The sequence below is a fragment of the Nerophis ophidion genome, linkage group LG03 (assembly GCF_033978795.1).
Source record: "Nerophis ophidion isolate RoL-2023_Sa linkage group LG03, RoL_Noph_v1.0, whole genome shotgun sequence".
NCBI classification, from domain to species: domain Eukaryota; kingdom Metazoa; phylum Chordata; class Actinopteri; order Syngnathiformes; family Syngnathidae; genus Nerophis; species Nerophis ophidion.
Window position 1 is genome coordinate 49249281 of NC_084613.1, and position 21149 is coordinate 49270429.

A 21149-nucleotide genomic window follows, 5' to 3' on the forward strand; every position below is an offset into this window, starting at 1 on the left:
GTCTTTCAAATTGGTAGTATATCTATTCATAAGCAGGCCTTTATCAGCAGATATAAGCAAAATGTATATAATTTGCGTCAAAAAGCCAAAAACACAGAGCACTATCAAATCTAGTGGAGAGCCCAGAGCGCCATCTTTTTCTACCATCGTCTCAATGGCCTAGTGCCACAACAGTTTGTCTGGCAGAGAAATGTGTGTCAAGCTGAGCTCAGAAGGGTCAGTCCAGCAACGCTTGAATAAAGAGGTGCCGGAATCAATATTGTCATGGCAGATCTTTGCACGGAGGCAAAGATGTTAGTTAGTTTGGTTAGAAGTGGGCAATGACTCTGTCTGGGCCATATTGTTTTAAAAAAGAGAAGAGTAAGAACATATCTACTTGACTTATCCATTGTGTGCAGACTGATCTGACCATGTATCATTATTTGTAAAAATTCCATAAGAGTATGCTTAAAAAGCCTGCTGGTACATTTCTGAGCTTCATTTTATATTCATCCTTTGTTGCTCACAACTGTGGAATCACAAAAGACTCTTATGCTAAGATTTAATCACTGATATTGTAGGCCAGTCATGTAAAGGCAAGAATGGTTTTAGGCTATTTGTAATCTCATTGCTTCATGTAGAGCAGAGCACATGAGCGGTCAAGTGAACTGATAACAAAGAACGATTGACAAGATGACATACTGTAAGGCATTATGTTAGCTTGCTAGCACTGGTCCCTGCCTATGTACATGCCGTTAAACGTATGTGTGCATGTGTTCTTCCTTGACTTTACTCTGCCACTGTGTTGGAGGTGGTGGTGTGTTTCTTCTCTGTGTGGTCTATTGTGGGCCTTTCAGGCTTCCATACGTACCTGATCAGCTCCAACCAGACCACCAACGAAGATGTAAGTACTGATCTAAATATACATCATAATGCCTAGTATTCTTTTATGATTTAAATGTATAATTGTGTATATGATTTAGGTCTGTCAAAAATAACGAGTTAACTACTGTGATAAACCACAAAAAATTATCGCATTAGTCATGTATACATGCAGATTATTCGTGCATTTTATTTTGACCGGACATGCTCTTTTATGTTAACTGTGGATGGTTACCTGAACAGCGCCATAGGTTGTTATTAGAGATGTAACGATAAACATTATAATGTTAAACCACTGTAAAACTTCCTATGGTTACTATTACCATTTTGACTTAAAATTATTGTAAGACCATGATTGGTAACACTGATAAACTCACGGTCTGGTGACACTGCTCATTTACTGAAGAAGTAATTCAACACTAGCTAGCTTGAATGCTAACCTAAAAATAAGAGATATGGAGGTTATTTTTGTCTTTAATACAAAAGCTTTTTTTTGTCACTGAATTTTTTGAACTGAATTGTTAAAAATGAAATTTAATTTGAAAAAAAACGAGTATTTTAAAATTTTGTGCATGGAAATTCAGTGTTGAATAATTTGCTGCTTCAAAAAGTAAAACTCACTATTGGTTAATTAAGGCTGAAGCAATAAACTTTGTCTCAGAACGAGCCAATGAGGTGTCAAGTTTGAAGTCACGTTACACGGGTCTTGCAAAACAGCATAAAAAAAGCAATGGCAGAGTAAAACATAGTAAACCAGGTGTGCAGTCACACACACCAGCACTTGACATCCAGGTGTCACGTCACACACATTAGCACCTGACCACCAGGTGTCACATCACACACACACCAGCACTTGACTACCAGGTGTCACATCACACACACACAAGCACCTGACCACCAGGTGTCACGTCACACACACACTAGCACCTGACTACCAGGTGTCACGTCACACACACACTAGCAGCTGACACCAGGTGTCAAGTCACACACACTAGCACCTGACCACCAGGTGTCACATCACACACACATTAGCACCTGACTACCAGGTGTCACGTCACACACACACTAGCACCTGACCACCAGGTGTCACATCACACACACATTAGCACCTGACTACCAGGTGTCACGTCACACACACACTAGCACCTGACCACGAGGTGTCCCGTCACACACACACTAGCCCCTGACCACCAGGTGTCACATCACACACACACCAGCACTTGACCACCAGGTGTCACGTCACACACACACAAACACCTGACCACCAGGTGTCACGTCACACACACACTAGCACCTGACCACCAGGTGTCCCTTCACACACACACTAGCACCTGACCACCAGGTGTCACATAACACACACACTAGCACCTGACCATCAGGTGTCACGTCACACACACACTAGCACCTGACTACCAGGTGTCACGTCACACACACACTAGCAGCTGACACCAGGTGTCAAGTCACACACACTAGCACCTGACCACCAGGTGTCACATCACACACACATTAGCACCTGACTACCAGGTGTCACGTCACACACACACTAGCACCTGACCACCAGGTGTCCCGTCACACACACATTAGCAGCTGACCACCAGGTGTCACGTCACACACACACAAGCACCTGACCACCAGGTGTCACGTCACACACATACTAGCACCTGACCACCAGGTGTCCCGTCACACACATACTAGCACCTGACCACCAGGTGTCCCGTCACACACACACTAGCACCTGACCACCAGGTGTCCCGTCACACACATACTAGCACCTGACCACCAGGTGTCACGTCACACACACACTAGCACCTGACCACCAGGTGTCACGTCACACACACTAGCACCTGACTACCAGGTGTCACGTCACACACACATTAGCAGCTGACCACCAGGTGTCACGTCACACACACACTAGCACCTGACCACCAGGTGTCACGTCACACACACACTAGCACCTGACCACCAGGTGTCCCGTCACACACACATTAGCACCTGACCACCAGGTGTCACATCACACACATACTAGCACCTGACCACTAGGTGTCCCGTCACACACACACTAGCACCTGACCACCAGGTGTCACGTCACACACACTAGCACCTGACTACCAGGTGTCACGTCACACACACATTAGCAGCTGACCACCAGGTGTCACGTCACACACACACTAGCACCTGACCACCAGGTGTCCCGTCACACACACATTAGCACCTGACCACCAGGTGTCACGTCACACACACACTAGCACCTGACCACCAGGTGTCCCGTCACACACACACACTAGCACCTGACCACCAAGTGTCACATCACACACACACACTAGCATCTGACCACCAGGTGTCACGTCACACACACACTAGCACCTGACTACCAGGTGTCACGTCTCACACACACACTAGCAGCTGACCACCAGGTGTCAAGTCACACTCACTAGCACCTGACCACAAGGTGTCACATCACACACACACTAGCAGCTGACCACTAGGTGTCACGTCACACACACACTAGCACCTGACCACCAGGTGTCACGTCACACACACACACTAGCAGCTGACCACCAGGTGTCAAGTCACACACACTAGCACCTGACCACCAGGTGTCACGTCACACACACACTAGCACCTGACCACCAGGTGTCACGTCACACACACACTAGCACCTGACCACTAGGTGTCACGTCACACACACACTAGCACCTGGCCACCAGGTGTCACATCACACACACATTAGCACCTGGCCAACAGGTGTCACGTCACACACACATTAGCACCTGACCACCAGGTGTCACGTCACACACACACACTAGCAGCTGACCACCAGGTGTCAAGTCACACACACTAGCACCTGACCACCAGGTGTCACGTCACACACACATTAGCACCTGACCACCAGGTGTCACGTCACACACACTAGCACCTGACCACCAGGTGTCACGTCACACACACTAGCACCTGACCACCAGGTGTCACGTCTCACACACGCACTAGCACATGACCACCAGGTGTCACGTCACACACACACTAGCACCTGACCACCAGGTGTCACGTCACACACACTAGCACCTGACCACCAGGTGTCATGTCACACACACACTAGCACCTGACCACCAGGTGTCACGTCACACACACACTAGCACATGACCACCAGGTGTCACGTCACACACACACACTAGCAGCTGACCACCAGGTGTCAAGTCACACACACTAGCACCTGACCACCAGGTGTCACGTCACACACACACTAGCACCTGACCACCAGGTGTCACGTCACACACACACTAGCACCTGACCACCAGGTGTCACATCACACACACACTAGCAGCTGACCACCAGGTGTCAAGTCACACACACTAGCACCTGACCACCAGGTGTCACATCACACACACATTAGCACCTGGCCAACAGGTGTCACGTCACACACACATTAGCACCTGACCACCAGGTGTCACGTCTCACATACACACACACACTAGCAGCTGACCACCAGGTGTCAAGTCACACACACTAGCACCTGACCACCAGGTGTCACGTCACACACACTAGCACCTGACCACCAGGTGTCACGTCACACACACTAGCACCTGACCACCAGGTGTCACGTCACACACACTAGCACCTGACCACCAGGTGTCACGTCACACACACTAGCACCTGACCACCAGGTGTCACGTCACACACACACTAGCACCTGACCACTAGGTGTCACGTCACACACACACACACTAGCACCTGACCACCAGGTGTCACGTCACACACACACACTAGCAGCTGACCACCAGGTGTCAAGTCACACACGCTAGTACCTGACCACCAGGTGTCACGTCACACACACACTAGCACCTGACCACCAGGTGTCACGTCACACACACACTAGCACCTGACTACCAGGTGTCACATCACACACACACTAGCAGCTGACCACCAGGTATCAAGTCACACACACTAGCACCTGACCACCAGGTGTCACATCACACACACACTAGCACCTGGCCAACAGGTGTCACGTCACACACACATTAGCACCTGACCACCAGGTGTCACGTCACACACACACACTAGCAGCTGACCACCAGGTGTCAAGTCACACACACTAGCACCTGACCACCAGGTGTCACGTCACACACACACTAGCAGCTGACCACCAGGTGTCAAGTCACACACACTAGCACCTGACCACCAGGTGTCACGTCACACACACTAGCACCTGACCACCAGGTGTCACGTCACACACACTAGCACCTGACCACCAGGTGTCACGTCACACACACTAGCACCTGACCACCAGGTGTCACGTCACACACACTAGCACCTGACCACCAGGTGTCACGTCACACACACTAGCACCTGACCACCAGGTGTCACGTCACACACACTAGCACCTGACCACCAGGTGTCACGTCTCACACACGCACTAGCACATGACCACCAGGTGTCACGTCACACACACACTAGCACCTGACCACCAGGTGTCACGTCACACACACACTAGCACCTGACCACCAGGTGTCACGTCACACACACTAGCACCTGACCACTAGGTGTCACGTACACTAGCACACACTTTTTTTTTCTACAATGATTTGTTTTACATTGAATTTAGATACACTGAATGGTATTGAAATTATCAGCATAATTTAGGGGTTAGGGTTTCATAATATTTAAATGCAAAAAATTCTGTTGCAGTGTCAAAAAAAAAAGCTTCCGTAATAGAGACACAACTTAACATCAATAAAGAGACATTAACGTATTTTTTCATTAGGAAACAACATGTGCACACGCCCCCTGTGCGTAGGCGTTGATGAGACCGGCTGAGTGATAGCCATAAACACCAATAATTTTTTTTCGAGCCGGTAAAAACGTTTATTACATAAATTGTGTACATGTGAAAAATATAGACACATTTGATCTGTTAAACCACTAATGGTAACATAAGCTAGCCGGTAGTGTTCTTGTTATATTTTTTGTTTTGATAAATGTTACTGTGCGAAAGTTGCAAACAGTACCTTTAAATAGCCAGAACGATATTATTATTAACATACAAACCCTGTTTCCATATGAGTTTGGAAATTGTGTTAGAGGTAAATATAAACGGAATACAATAATTTGCAAATAATTTTCAACTCATATTCAGTTGAATATGCTACAAAGACAACATATTTGATGTTCAAACTGATAAACATTTTTTGCAAATAATCATTAACTTTAGAATTTGATGCCAGCAACACGTGACGAAGACGTTGGGAAAGGTGGCAATAAATACTGATAAAGGTACACCCCTTTGTCCACAACTGCGTGAGCAAATAGTCAAACAGTTTAAGAACAACGTTTCTCAAAGTGCAATTGCAAGAAATTTAGGGAATTCAACATCTGCGGTCCATCATATCATCAAAAGGTTCAGCGAATCTGGAGAAATCACTCCACGTAAGCGGCGTGGCCGGAAACCAACATTGAATGACCGTGACCTTTGATCCCTCAGACGGCACTGTATCAAAAACTGACATCAATCTCTAAAGGATATCACCACATGGGCTCAGGAACACTTCAGAAAACCACTGCCAATAAATACAGTTCGTCGCTACATCTGTAAGTGCAAGTTAAAGCTCTACTATGCAAAGCGAAAGGCATTTATCAACAACATCCAGAAATGCCTCCGGCTTCTCTGGGCCTGAAATCATCTAAGATGGACTGATGCAAAGTGTTCTGTGGTCTGACAAATCCACATTTCAAATTCGACATTGTATCATCCGGACCAAAGGGGAAGCGAACCATCCAGACTGTTATCGATGCAAAATTCAAAAGTCAGCATCTGTAATGGTATGGGGGTGCATTAGTGCCCAAGGCATGGGTAACTTACACATCTGTGAAGGCGCCATTAATGCTGAAAGGTACATACAGGTTTTGGAACAACATATGCTGCCATCTAAGCCCCGTCTTTTTCATGCACGCTCCTGCTTATTTCAGCAAGACAATGCCGAGCCACATTCAGCACGTGTTACAACAGCGTGGCTTCGTAAAAAAGAGTGCGGGTACTTTCCTGGCCCGCCTGCAGTCCAGACCTGTCTCCGATCGAAAATGTGTGGCGCAATATGAAGCATAAAATAAGACAGCAGAGACCCCGGACTGTTGAACGACTGAAGCTCTACATAAAACAAGAATGGGAAAGAATTCCACTTTCAAAGCTTTAACAAATAGTTTCCTCAGTTCCCAAACGTTTATTGAGTGTTTTTAAAAGAAAAGGGGATGTAACACAGTGGTGAACATGTCCTTTCCCAACTACTTTGGCACGTGTTGCAGCCATGAAATTCTAAGTTAATTATTTGAAAAAAAAAGCAAAGTTTATGAGTTTGAACATCAAATATCTTGTCTTTGTAGCGCATTCAATTAAATATGGGTTGAAAAGGATTTGCAAATCATTGTATTCCGTTTATATTTACATTTAACACAATTTCCCTACTCATATGGAAACAGGGTTTGTACTATACTGACTTATCCAGCTTTGTCCCATCCACACAATAAAAGCCAAAGTCGCTTTGGCGATGCTCCTCCTGGATGACATGTAAAACGGAGACCTGACTCATTAAAGAGGAACAATGAAATACTTTTTTAGCAATAACAAAAAACAATCCACTAGCAAGAATGCATTGACAATCAAATCACAAGGTTAAATATTGCAGTATTTCAACAAATGTTGCCACAATCCTAATACCAAAAGCACAGTTTACTAATTTCTGTATTTTTAAATGTACAAGTACATTCATACATTTGATGTCAGCTTGCTTCTTCTTTAATTTGGGTATTGTGCGCTATTGGACGAAAAAACTCCCTTGTCCCACACGCCATTAGCCTGTACAACTCCTCTGTGGGTGGAGGGGGGGGGGGGGTACTAGGATGACAGGGGATGCAAAACAATAACAGTGCAATATGTTTTCATAACATGGTCCCTACTGCCTAGTTTCTCTTGTTATATTTTTATTTTATGTCATATTTTTTATTCTCATTGTTGCGTTTTATTTTTATTCTTATTGTTATATAGTATTGTATTTTCATTTTTATTCTTATTGTAGTATTTTTCTATTTTGTTTACATTTATACCCGCATTATTTACTTTTTACTTTTTAAATTCTATCTCAATTCTGTACACTGCTGCTGCAATTTAAATTTTCCTGAGGGAACTCTCCTAAAGGAATCAATAAAGTACAATCCATAAATCTATCCATCTATCTATCTATCTATCTATCTATCTATCTATCTATCTATCTATCTATCTATCTATCTATCTATCTATCTATCTATCATCCATCCATCCATCCACCTATCTATCTATTAATCAATAAAGCTGTATTAGTCTGACAGCTTGCAGCATGACCATAAAGCTCAAATGATGCTAGACACAAAGTGTGAGTCTACACACCATGCACACACATGATGGTTGTTGATTCTACCAAAGCTGCGACAGATGCTTTTGCTGTGTTCCAGATTAAAGGCTCGTGGTCTTCTAAAAGAGGGAAGGACAACTATAATCCTTACAGCCATGGAAACATAATCACCAATTGCTGTGCAGCACTATGTGGTCCCTTGCCACCCAGGTATGATGTTTATCATTTTATGTTCCCAGATTTTTAGAGAACTGTCCCTTCATTGTTAATTCATTGAAACACAACATTTCCCACTCGTTCTCATGCTCAGTTGTTTTGAATTACCAAAATAGAAATGTTGGTGTGAGGAACTGTTTTTTGCTTGAGTTGCCTGTAGCCTTTTTGGACTGCATAGTTGTTTAGACACAGCAAGAGCTGAAAAGATTTTAAACCCTTCCTCACAAAAGAAAGAAAAATGTATAGCTTTCATTTCACACTGCTGTTTATGTTATTAAAAAATAGATTTAACTGCCACAGCAAAATTCTAATGCTCATGTGGTTGTCAATGTTACGGCCATGCTCTTTCACGTCATCCCACATCATCTAAAGTTAAGAATGTGCTCTTTACCACCCATACAAGATGCCATCTCCTTTTATCTTTCTTCTCTTGCTTCTGCAGACTTGCTGTCGATTAAATAACCACATGGATGCAGTTAGTACGGACATGAACCCAGTAAAAAAAGACACACTCCCTAGCTGAGCACGTAAATGTGTACCAATAGGAATGTACCTGTAGGTGCATACTCACCCTGTGCAAACAGGAAACAAAGTGAAGTGGATCTTTGTGACATTCTTTGTGTCACACGAGCATGTCTCAACAATAATTTACTTTCGGTTAGCAGGCGAGACCTTTCATGGCACAGGTGGCCGCCATCTGGCTGAGTGCTTGTGTTAGGCCACAGGAATCATTGCACTGCTGGATTCACCAGCCAGAAAGGAATGTTTGAACTCTCTCTCATATTATGCAAGCAGTGCTTCTTTCACGCCCCCTAACACACCTCGACTATTGTCTACTAATGTTCATGTTCTCTTTAGCATGTTATTTTTAAGTCGTAGTAAAGTTAAGTGTTGTTCAGAGTGACTCTTCAACCTTTGCATTGAATGCTGCCCATCATTGGCAGTGTTCTGACCCACTTGAAGGATGAACAACACAGCATGCTTCCACTTACAGACAATAAGCTCTGTTGATATCGCTGACTCACAACGACCATTTGCACTCATGTCATGTAATATGTAGTAGTGCACAATACATTTCTCCTCTCTTTGTTTCTCCCTTACTAGTCTCATTGATAGACGGGGCTACATCCAGCCAGACACGCCGCAGCTGGCACCGCCAAGCAACGGCATCACAATGTATGGTGCTACTCAGTCTCAGCAGAGCCACATGGTAAGACAGTCATCTGCTGCTTTGGTCACTACTGTCACATGCTTACGTGTCGGACAGAAACATGCATGTTGAGGGCATGTCCACAGCAACATATTTGAATGTTTTATTTTTTTTAATGTTGTCTGGTCCTTCATCCATTTTTAACTGCATTTTAGGTCACTGTTCTTGCAAAAAGAGTGACGATTTAAAACAAATTTCGACTGATTGTTAATGAGTTAAAGTACATTTAACACTGAAACTATGTAACTACCGTATTTTTCGGATTATAAATCGCTCCGGAGTATACGTCGCACCGGCCGAAAATGCATCATAAAGAAGGAAAAAGACATATATACGTCGCACTGGAGTATAAGTCGCATTTTTGGGGGAAATTTATAAATAAATAAATGATAAATGGGTTGTACTTGTATAGCGCTTTTCTACCTTCAAGGTACTCAAAGCGCTTTGACACTACTTCCCCATTTACCCATTCACACACACATTCACACACTGATGGAGGAGCTGCCATGCAAGGCGCTAACCAGCACCCATCAGGAGCAAGGGTGAAGTGTCTTGCTCAGGACACAACGGACGTGACGAGGTTGGTACTAGGTGGGGATTGAACCAGGGACCCTCGGGTTGCGCACGGCCACTCTTCCACTGCGCCACGCCGTCTCAATTTTATTTGATAAAATCCAACACCAAGAATAAACATTTGGTAAATGGGTTGTACTTGTATAGCGCTTTTCTACCCTTTTTTAAGGAGCCCAAAGCGCTTTGGCACTATTTCCACATTCGCCCATTCACACACACATTCACACACTGACGGCGGGAGCTGCCATGCAAGGCGCTCACCACGACACATCAGGAGCAAGGGTGAAGTGTCTTGCCCAAGGACACAACGGACGGGACTAGGATGGTACCCGACACAGCCACTCTACCAACTTCGCCACGCCGTTGAAAGGCAATTTAAAATAAATAAAGAATAGTGAACAACAGACTGAATAAGTGTATGTTATATGACACATAAATAACCAACTGAGAAAGTGCCTGGTATGTTAACGTAACATATTATATTAAGAGTCATTCAAATAATTATAACATATAGAACATGCTATCTGTTTACCAAACAATCTGTCACTCCTAATCGATAAATCCGATTAAATCTTCTTCCTCAATGTCGCTTCTAAACAACTCTGCCAACTCCAAAAGTATGCGCCGCTTTGTCTTGTCCTTTTCTGCTGCATATTTCACTACATCCAGCTTGTAATCTGCAGTACATTATTTCCTTTTCGGTCCAATTTTTGTTTTAACCCTTCTCAGTTTTTTTAAGTTACCGCCAACGATGAAATTATCAATTTTAATAGCTACGGCAGTAACATTTAGCATTCCATGACCCACAATGCACTTCTGCCATGACCCTCCCCCACCAAATTCTTATTGGTTGACGTGTGTGTGACGATTGCTGACATTTTCTTCGTCTCTTCCGTGAATGAGATAAATAATATTATTTGATATTTTACGGTAATGTGTTAATAATTTCACACATAAGTCGCTCCGGAGTATATGTCGCACCCCCGGCCAAACTATGAAAAAAACTGCAACGTAAAGTCCGAAAAATACGGCAGTAACTGATTACTAAATACAGATTGTCTAAAATAGACATTTTAGCACCCAGTTTATTTCAGCAATGATATTTACAAGATAAAACAAATATATGACATAGGTTAATAACATGCAACTCGAGATATTTCAAGACTTCGTTTGATATCATTTTGAGTATTATGGCTTACAACTAATCACGAACTTGAATTGAAAACATCTAACTTTGTATGTAATGAATTTATATGACGTATTAGTTTCCCATTTGGAGTTGAATTGCTAGAATGAATGGACTTTTGCACCATATATTAACATTTTTTAAGTTTCATCGCTAGTTTGTCATATATAATAGTTTTAAAAGATCATCTTCAGCTAACCCCCTACCATGGCACTATAGTAATTATTTGTTGAAATTTCGAGCATTCCAGCACAATTTTTCCCTCCAGATGTTTGTATTTGTCATTAATGACGTCCTTCAGTTGAATGAAACACGGGTTTGCCGTTTAACTGAAAATGTCAGGTTCCACACTAGTTTTATTTGAGTTTTATCCTGCCGACATCAGCGTTTCACAGTGTCTGTGTATTGACAGCTTCTGAATTTATTGATATATTGTAAGAACCAAGTACCACAGTGTGAAGAATTTGTCTTTATTACAGTCAAAATAACTTTAAAGACTCTTTAAAGCATGGGTTTCAAACTCCATTTACCTGGGGGCCACTGGATGCAGAAACTGGGTGAGGCTGGGCCGCAAGAAAAGATTTCTTAAAAAATCTAACATGCACTTTTTAATGAATTCACCTTCTATGAATGGCCTTCCCGCCCTAGCAACATACTTGCTAATCCTCACGATTTTTCCGGGAGACTCCTGAATTTTAGTACACCTCCCGACAATCTACCGGTGCAACCATTCTCCCGAATTTTTCCCAATTTTCACCCGGCTGACATTGTTAAAAGCGTGCCGTGACTACACTGCCTTCAACGTCCTCTACAACAGTGGTTCTCAACCTTTTTTCAGTGATGTACCCCCTGTGAACATTTTTTTAATTCAAGTACCCCCTAATCAGAGCAAAGCATTTTTGGTTGAAAAAAAAGAGATAAAGAAGTAAAATACAGCACTATGTCATCAGTTTCTGATTTATTAAATTGTATAACAGTGCAAAATATTGCTCATTTGTAGTGGTCTTTCTTGAACTATTTGGAAAAAAACATTGAAAAAATAACTAAAAAACTGTCATAAATAAAAATGTCTACACATAGAAGTAATCATCAACTTAAAGTGCCCTCTTTGGGGATTGTAATAGAGATCCATCTGGATTCATCAACTTCTTCTAAACATTTCTTCACAAAAAAAGAAATCTTTAACATCAATGTTTATGGAACAAGTCCACAAAAAGTCTAGCTGTCAACACTGAATGTTGGATTGTTGTATTATTTTTCCACAGTTTATGAACTTACATTCATACTTCTTTGAAGTATTATTCAAAAATCATGTGTATAAAGGATTTATGAATTGCTGCTGTTTTTTTAAAATGTTTTTGATAAATCTCACTTGTCCCTTGGCATACCTTCAAGTATCTCCAGGGGTCTGCGCACCCCCAAAAGAAGACTACCGCTCCACTACATGTCATCGTGCACGCTCTTATATCACACAACCAATGTGCCGGCTCCATAACATGTTGTGTGAGACTTGTGCAGAACAACGTCAGAGGCTGCAAGACGTAGTTGGTCAACAGCCATACAAGTCACACTGAGGGTGCCGTATAAACAGCTTTAACACTGTTACAAATATGCACCACACTGTGAACCCACACCAAAAAAGAATGACAAACCCTTTTTGGGAGAATTTCCACACCCTAACACAAATTAAACACAAGAGAACAAATACCCAGAACACCTTGCAGGGCTACAATATACAACACCTCAACCGACGCAAGTAGGGAGGGTGGGGGTGTGGGGGGTTGGAGGTAGCAGGGGTGTGTATATTGTAGCCCAGAAGAGTTAGGTCTGCATGAGATTCTGGGTAATTGTTCTGGTGTGTTTATGTTGTGTTACGATGCGGATGTTCTCACGAAATGTGTTTGTCATTTTTGTTTGGTGTGGGTTCACAGTCTGGCACATGTTTGTAAAAGTGTTAAAAGTTTTCTTTACGGCCACCCTTAGTGTGACCTGTATGGCTGTTGATCAAATATATCTTGCAATAACAGACGCGCGTCTCAGAAGGCCAGATGCAACAAACAACTGGGCTTGCACGCTGTCAGTTCAGAATGTAGGGGGCGCCAAAGGCAGTGCCATTATGGCACTCTATGAATATTGTTGATCTGGTATAAATTGACAGAGGCTTCGAGAGAATTGGTGCCCTGAAATTTAGGGTTCTCCCGGGAAAATTGGGGACGTTGGCAAGCATGACCTATCAAGCGCCGTTCATATTAAACTTGCGGGCCGCAACAACATTAAATTGTCATATCAAAGCGCGGGCCGCATAATAATGTCTCGCGGGCCGCATTTGGCCCCTGCTTTAAAGTTATTTTGTTTTATTTTGACAACTGCGATGATGTGGTGACTTGTCCAGAGTGTACCGTCTTTCCGCCCGAATGCAGCTGGGATAGATACCAGCACCCCAGCGACCCTGAAAGGGACAAGCGGTGGGAAAATGGATGGATGGTTGGAAATGAACACAAAGCCCTTTGCTAACTACAAACCAAGCGGTTGGCATGGTAGAAGCAGAGTGTGATATGATGGCACATGACACGTAAATAACATAAATCTTTCTGTATATTATTTGATTCAAAGAGTGCGCAAGCGTGACATTTATCTTTAATGGGATTGGGTACTATTTAAAAAACATATCTAATGAGGTGGGGCATAAACAATCAAATGACTGTCAAATGTCTTAGAACAAGGGAGGCAAAATGGAGTGTTGTTTTTAGCTTTTACAAGCATGATAAATAGTTTAAAGTATAATCTGTGGGTGTAGGAGGAATCTGCATCCAAAATAAATCAATTAATTATCCTCATAATTAATGAAGGACATTTTCTAAAATGACCAACCATAGCCCTAACTTCTTATACATACAGTGCATTTGGAAAGTATTCACAGCACTTCCAAAATTGAATAAATTCATTTTTGTTCTCGGAATTCTACACTCAATACTCCGTTATGAAAATTGGAAAAGTTTTTATTTTTATTTTGCAAATGTAATAAAAATAAAAATAACAAATGTACATAATAAGTATTTAAAGCATTTGCTCAATACTTTGTTGATGCACCTTTGGCAATAATTACATCCTCAACTCTTTTTGAATAAGATGCTGCAAGCTTGGCCCACCTGTCTGGGCAGTTTCATCCAATCCTCTTTGCAGCACTTCAAGCCCATCAGGTTGGATGGGAAGTGTTGGTTGTCATCCAGGATGTCTCTGTACATTGCTGCATTCATCTTTCCTTCTATCCTGACTAATCTCCCAGTTTCTGCCCATGAAAACCATCCCCACAGCATGATGCTGCCACTGCCATGCTTTACTGTAGGGTTGGTATTAGCCTGGTGATGAGCGGTGCCTGGTTTCCTTCAAACCTGACATTCACACCAAATAGTTCAATCTTTGTTTTATCAGACTAGAGAATTTAGTTTCTAATGGTCTTAGAGTCTTTCAGGTGCTATTTGGCAAACTTTTTGCTAAGAAATGGCTTCCATCTGACCACTGTTTGATGGATTGCTGCAGATAGTTGTCATTTTGGAAGGTTCTCCACTTTCCACAGAGGAGTGCTCTGTCAAAGTGACCATCAGGTCACCACCCTGACAAGACTAAGATGAATGCAACAACGTACAGAGAAATCCTGGATGAAAACCAATGCTTCCCTCCCAACCTGATGGAGCTTGAGAGGTGCTGCAAAGAGGAATGGGCCAAACTGTCCATAGATGGGTGCGCCAAGCTTGTGGCATCATATTTAAAAAGACTTGATGCTGCAATTGCTGCTAAAGGTGCATCCACACAGTACAGTAGGGCAAAAAAGTATTTAGTCAGCCACCGATTATGCAAGTTCTCCCACTTAAAATGATGACAGAGGTCTGTAATTTTCATCATAGGTACACTTCAACTGTGAGAGACAGAATGTGAAAAAAAATCCAGAAATTCACATTGTAGGAATTTTAAAGAATTCATTTGTAAATTATGGTGGAAAATAAGTATTTGGTCAACCATTCAAAACTCTCATTGATGGAAGGAGGTTTTGGCTCAAAATCTCACGATACATGGCCCCATTCATTCTTTCCTTAACACGGATCACTCGTCCTGTCCCCTTAGCAGAAAAACAGCCCCAAAGCATGATGTTTCCACCCCCATGCTTCACAGTAGGTAAGGTGTTCCTGGGATGCAACTCAGTATTCTTCTTCCTCCAAACACGACGAGTTGAGTTTATACCAAAAAGTTCTATTTTGGTTTCATCTGAACACATGACATTCTCCCAATCCTCTGCTGTATCATCCATGTATCCATTTTGGTATAAACTCAACTCGTCGTGTTTGGAGGAAGAAGAATACTGAGTTGCATCCCAAGAACACCATACCTACTGTGAAGCATGGGGGTCGAAACATCATGCTTTAGGGCTGTTTTTCTGCTAAGGGGACAGGACGATTGATCCGTATTAAGGAAAGAATGAATGGGCCCATGAATCGTGAGATTTTGAGCCAAAACCTCCTTCCATCAATGAGAGCTTTGAATGGTTGACCAAATACTTATTTTCCACCATAATTTACTTGTAAAATCTTTAAAATTCCTACAATGTGAATTCCTGGATTTTTTTTCACATTCTGTCTCTCACAGTTGAAGTGTACCTATGATGAAAATTACAGACCTCTGTCATCATTTTAAGTGGGAGAACTTGCATAATCGGTGGCTGACTAAATACTTTTTTGCCCCACTGTATGTGAATACTTATGTAAATGTGATTTTTTTATTTTCAGTAAATTTGCAAAACAATCTTTTTTTACATTGTCATTATGGGGTATTGTGTGTCGAATTTTGAGGGCAAAAATAATGTATTAAATTTTAGAATAAGACTGTACCATCGCAAAATGTTGAAAAAGTGAAGCGCTGTGAATACTTTCCGGATGCACTGTAATACTTATCTGCAGGGGTCTTCAATGTTTTCCAGGCCAAGGACCCCCAGACTGATGGACAGGTGGGGCGGGGACTCCGTAATTTGACATTCTGTATATAAATGTGTTTTAAATTAAACTGGTCCTAAAGGTACCTTTTAATTGTGCAATATTAATTTTAATCGTAATATTAATTAATATTAATATTATAATTATTCAGTACAGTGTTGCTAACAGCCAGCTGGCAACTAGTGCACTAATTGCTTGCTGACAACTAGCGTTCTAATTGCTACCTGTATACTGGTGTGCTAGTAGTTAGCTGACAATTGGCACATATATCACCAGCTGACCCCTGACGCGTGAATCGCAAGTTGACAACTGGTGTGCTAATACAATAATATAAAAAATATTGTGATTTTATTTGGGGGGTTGGTGTGTCTGCCTCACAATACGAAGGTACTGGGTTCGATCCTGGGCTCGGGATCTTTCTGTGTGGAGTTTGTATGTTCTCCCCGTGACTGCGTGGGTTCCCTCCGGGTACTCCGGCTTCTTCCCACTTCCAAAGACATGCACCTGGGGATAGGTTGATTGGCAACACTAAATTGGCCCTAGTGTGTGAATGTGGTCTGTCTATATCAGGGGTCGGCAACCTTTACCACTCAAAGAGCCATTTTGACCTGTTTCACAAAATAAAGAAGACAATGGGAGACGCAATCATTATCGCGAATATCTGCTGGTGGTCATCCAGACAACAATAATAAGGGTGTGCAATGAAGCCAATGTCTTAAACGACTTCTACAACATGTACAAACTCCTTGGCAGTCCAGCAACATGTTGAATGTGGCTTCCGCAGACACACGCACACGACTGCAAGGCATACTGAGTGATACAGTTTACACTGACGATTGTGATATAAACAACTTTAACACTCTTACTAATATGCACCACACTGTGAACCCAGACCAAACAAGAATGACAAACACTTTTCAGGAGAACATCCTCACAGTAACACGACATAAACGCAACACAACAAATACCCAGAATCTTTTGCATCCATGACTCTTCCTGACTATATTTTACACCCCCCGCGGCCCCAACCCCGCCCACCTCAAACGACGGACGAAGGGGGGGGTTGGTGCTAGCGGGATGTATAATATAACCGCACCAGAGATGCCAAAGAGCCGCATGCAGCTCCGGAACCGCGGGTTGCCGACCCCTGGTCTATATGTGTTGGCCCTGCGATGAGGAGGCGACTTGTCCAGGGTGTACCCCGCCTAATGCCCGATTGGAGCTGAGATAGGCTGCAGCGACTCCCACATCCCCGAAGGGAATAAGCAGTAGAAAATGGATGGATGGATGTTTTTTTTATTGAAACCTGCAAGGTGCCGTGATAGGGTGGCCTTGTCACTGCCATTTTTAAACCACACAACAGTGTGTTGGAGCAGTAGTGTATTAAATATATTCAAATCAGTGGGAAAATGGCATGAGGACTATGAAAAAAAAAAAGGCTAATCAACCAAAAATTTTACAAGGAAAGCATCCAAACTCTACATAACACATTCTCTGCCGTGACGTTCTGCAGAAGTACTGCAGACCCCCTGGGGGTCGCTCGCCCCGTTTAAGCGCTCTGCTTGAGTGTGTTTCATGTGAGTGGCTGACATTTTCTTTTTAGCACATCCATGCCTGATGAGGCGCGTTCAAGTTTGCTTTTCGTCAGGTTTCACCCCTGCATGTAACTAACAATGGTGTTCTCTGTCCCCCGCAGGAAATGCACAGCAATGTTGTCAGGAATAACAACAAGCTCAGCCATGTTGTCTGCTGACTTGTTTAAGTGACCGTGTCTAATTGTATGTCCTCGTCCTCTTAGCTACACACCAAACAATCCTGCACGGAATGATGTGAATTGCATGAAACTGCAACAAATCAATCATCCGAATAACATTTATTTACTTGCTAAATATAGGCTCCCAAAAATAGTTACACACTAGAGATGCGTGGTTTGCAGTCTCATCCTCGGAGTCTGCGGGTAAACCGCGGGTCGGGCGATTGACATGACGAAAAAATAGATTTTAATTAGATTCGGGCGGGTGGCGGTTGAACCATCCGGAGACATTTTGTATACATGGTTCTGGGATCGGTATCCTTTGCCATTCAAAGAGCCATTTAAGACCCGTGTCATAAAGCGAAGAAGTCAATGGGAGACGCTATTATTCTCTTGAATGACTCCCGCCAGTCATCCAGATATTAAATATTAGTGCGTGCTGTGAAGCCATTGGCTTTGTCGCCTTCTACATTATACACAAACTGCTTGTCTGTCAAGCATCATGTTGTGTGTGGCTTCCGCGGCGACACGCACATGACTGCAAGGCATACTGGGTGACACAGAGTACACTAATGGTTGTGATATAAACAATTTTAACACTCTTAGTAATATGTGCCACGCTTTGAAGCCACACCAATCAACTTCCTGACTATTTTATACACTCCAACCTCCCCCCCCCCGTGCGTCGGTAAGGTGAGCGGGGTGGGGGTCGCGGGGGTGTAAAATATATCCAGGTAGTGTCATGAATACAAAGGATTATGGGTATTAGTTGTGTTGCGTTTGTTGTGTTACTGTGAGGATGTTCTCCCGAAATGTGTTTGTCAATCTTGTATTGTGTGGCTTCAGAGCGTGGCGCATATTAGTAAGTGTTAAAGTTGTTTATATCACAACCATCAGTGTACTCTGTATCACCCAGTATGCCTTGCAATCTCATACGTGTGCAGAAGCTGCACACAACACGTTGCTGGACCAACAATCGGTTCGTACATGTTGTTGAAGGTGCTTAAGGCAATGGCTTCACAGCACGCCCAAATTCTTGTCATCAGGATGAACGCTATTGAATAGTCGCGAGAACGTTAGGGGCTCCAATCGACTACATTTCTCCGTGAAACAGTTTTAAGTAGCTCTGTGAGTGGTAAAGGTGGCCAACCTCTGATGTAATTCAGCGGGCGGTTGGCGGGCGGGTACGGTCCCGATAAAATGTTGGTCCGGGTGGACGGCGGGTGGATGACGATTTTGGTGATGCGGATGATATAATTGCCTATCCGCGCATCTCTATTACACACACTATCTCAGTGGACCTTGTGTTTGGTCCAGTCCTGAAAGATAAAGACTACAGATACCAACCTCATGGATCCATGTGTCGTTTGCTTAATGTAGACACGTTTGATATTGGGGTCATTACTCCTGCATGAAGTAAAAATCTTATAAGATAAGAAGAGGACAGGTACTTGAGGTCAGAGGTCGCCAGTGTAGGATGACCTTGCTCAAAGCCTCTTGTCTAGTGTTTAGCACGTCTGCCCCACAGTCAGGGAATACCGGTTCCATTCGCTGTTGGAACGTCACAACAGAGAATGTGTTATGTGGAGTTTGGGTGCTTTCCTCATTTTTCTCACAGTTTAAGAATGTACACGTGAACTTCTTGTCCGTTGGTGTGAAGTTGAACGTGCGTATGAATGCTTGTTTGTTCATGGCTCGTTTTCCATCAAACGTCCTGGAACTAAAAGGTTTCTGTGACCTGTTGTTTTGTTTTTGCACAACTCACAGTTGTCACTCTGTCGAACGCTTCAAAGCAGACCTAAAAATTCCAGGAACCTAAATAGTGGTCCAAATTTGGTTCCTGGAAACACTCAAGGCTAATGTTTGTTGTGTCTTCACTATCAATTTAAAGAGGATGGACACAAATAATTAAATTATCTGCTATTTCATCTTTTAGGTCATTGAGACTGAGTCAGACAGGTGAGACACCAAACAAATGTACACATTTGTGGTCAGCACCTTTTAGGTTGTTCTTTATCTGCTGCCTCAGCACCACTGGTGATCTTTTGTCTGTCGCTGCATTACATGACTGCTTACTGCCACACCGAGAGTCTACAGCAGGGATATTCAACTCAATTGTTTTGGGGGCCACACTTCCAGAAAGCGAAACACCTTTATTTTGTGTAATTCCAGAGAACAAGTGTACACTAGAGCAGTGGTTCTCAAATGGGGGTAAGCGTACCCCTGGGGGTACTTGAAAGTATGCCAAGGGGTATGTGGGATTTTTAAAAAATATCCTAAAAATAAAAACAATTCAAAAATTATTTATAAATATATTCATTGAATAATACTTCAACAAAATATGAATGTAAGTTCATAAACTGTGAAAAGAAATGCAACAATGCAATATTCAGTGTTGACAGCTAGATTTTTTGTGGACATGTTCCATAAATATTGATGTTAAAGATTTCTTTATTTGTAAAGAAATGTTTAGAATTAAGTTCATGAATCCAGATGGATCTCTATTACAATCCCCAAAGAGAGCACTTTAAGTTGATGATTACTTCTATGTGTAGAAATCTTTATTTATAATTGAACCACTTGTTTATTTTTCAATAAGTTTTTAGTTATTTTTATATCTTTTTTTCAAAATAGTTCAAGAAAGACCACTACAAATGAGCAATATTTTGCACTGTTATACAATTTAATAAATCAGAAATGACGTAGTGTTGTATTTTACTTCTTTATCTCTATTTTTCAACCAAAAACGCTTTTCTCTGATTATGGAGTACTTGAATTAATAAAATATTCACAGGGGGTACATCACTGAAAAAAGGTTGACAACCATTGCTCTAGAGTAAACATTTGATTTTGGTCTTTTTATTTTGCCAGAGTTACAGGAGCGCTCTGCTGTTTTTAAGGAAATTCTGCAAAAAAGCTTGACGTGTTTTTAAGAATCTGCTGCAAAAATGTGTAAATCTCTTACAAGTTTTTTTAACTGACCTTGCGG

General features: G+C 42.5%; 1 protein-coding gene across 5 annotated transcripts in view; it reads left to right on the forward strand.

Annotated features, from left to right (window-relative positions):
* The window catches only part of zdhhc14 (zinc finger DHHC-type palmitoyltransferase 14), a 136488-nt gene that overhangs the window by 113696 nt on the left and 1643 nt on the right, over positions 1 to 21149 (forward strand). For 4 of the 5 annotated variants that reach the window (XM_061895471.1, XM_061895470.1, XM_061895473.1 and 1 more), the window contains exons 7-9: positions 781 to 883; positions 8338 to 8447; positions 9558 to 9663. In XM_061895471.1, the coding sequence (XP_061751455.1) occupies positions 781 to 883; positions 8338 to 8447; positions 9558 to 9663 (319 nt within the window). Of the gene's footprint in view, positions 1 to 780; positions 884 to 8337; positions 8448 to 9557; positions 9664 to 20096; positions 20120 to 21149 lie in introns of all 5 variants that reach the window. The other variant, XM_061895474.1, reaches the window with a different exon arrangement.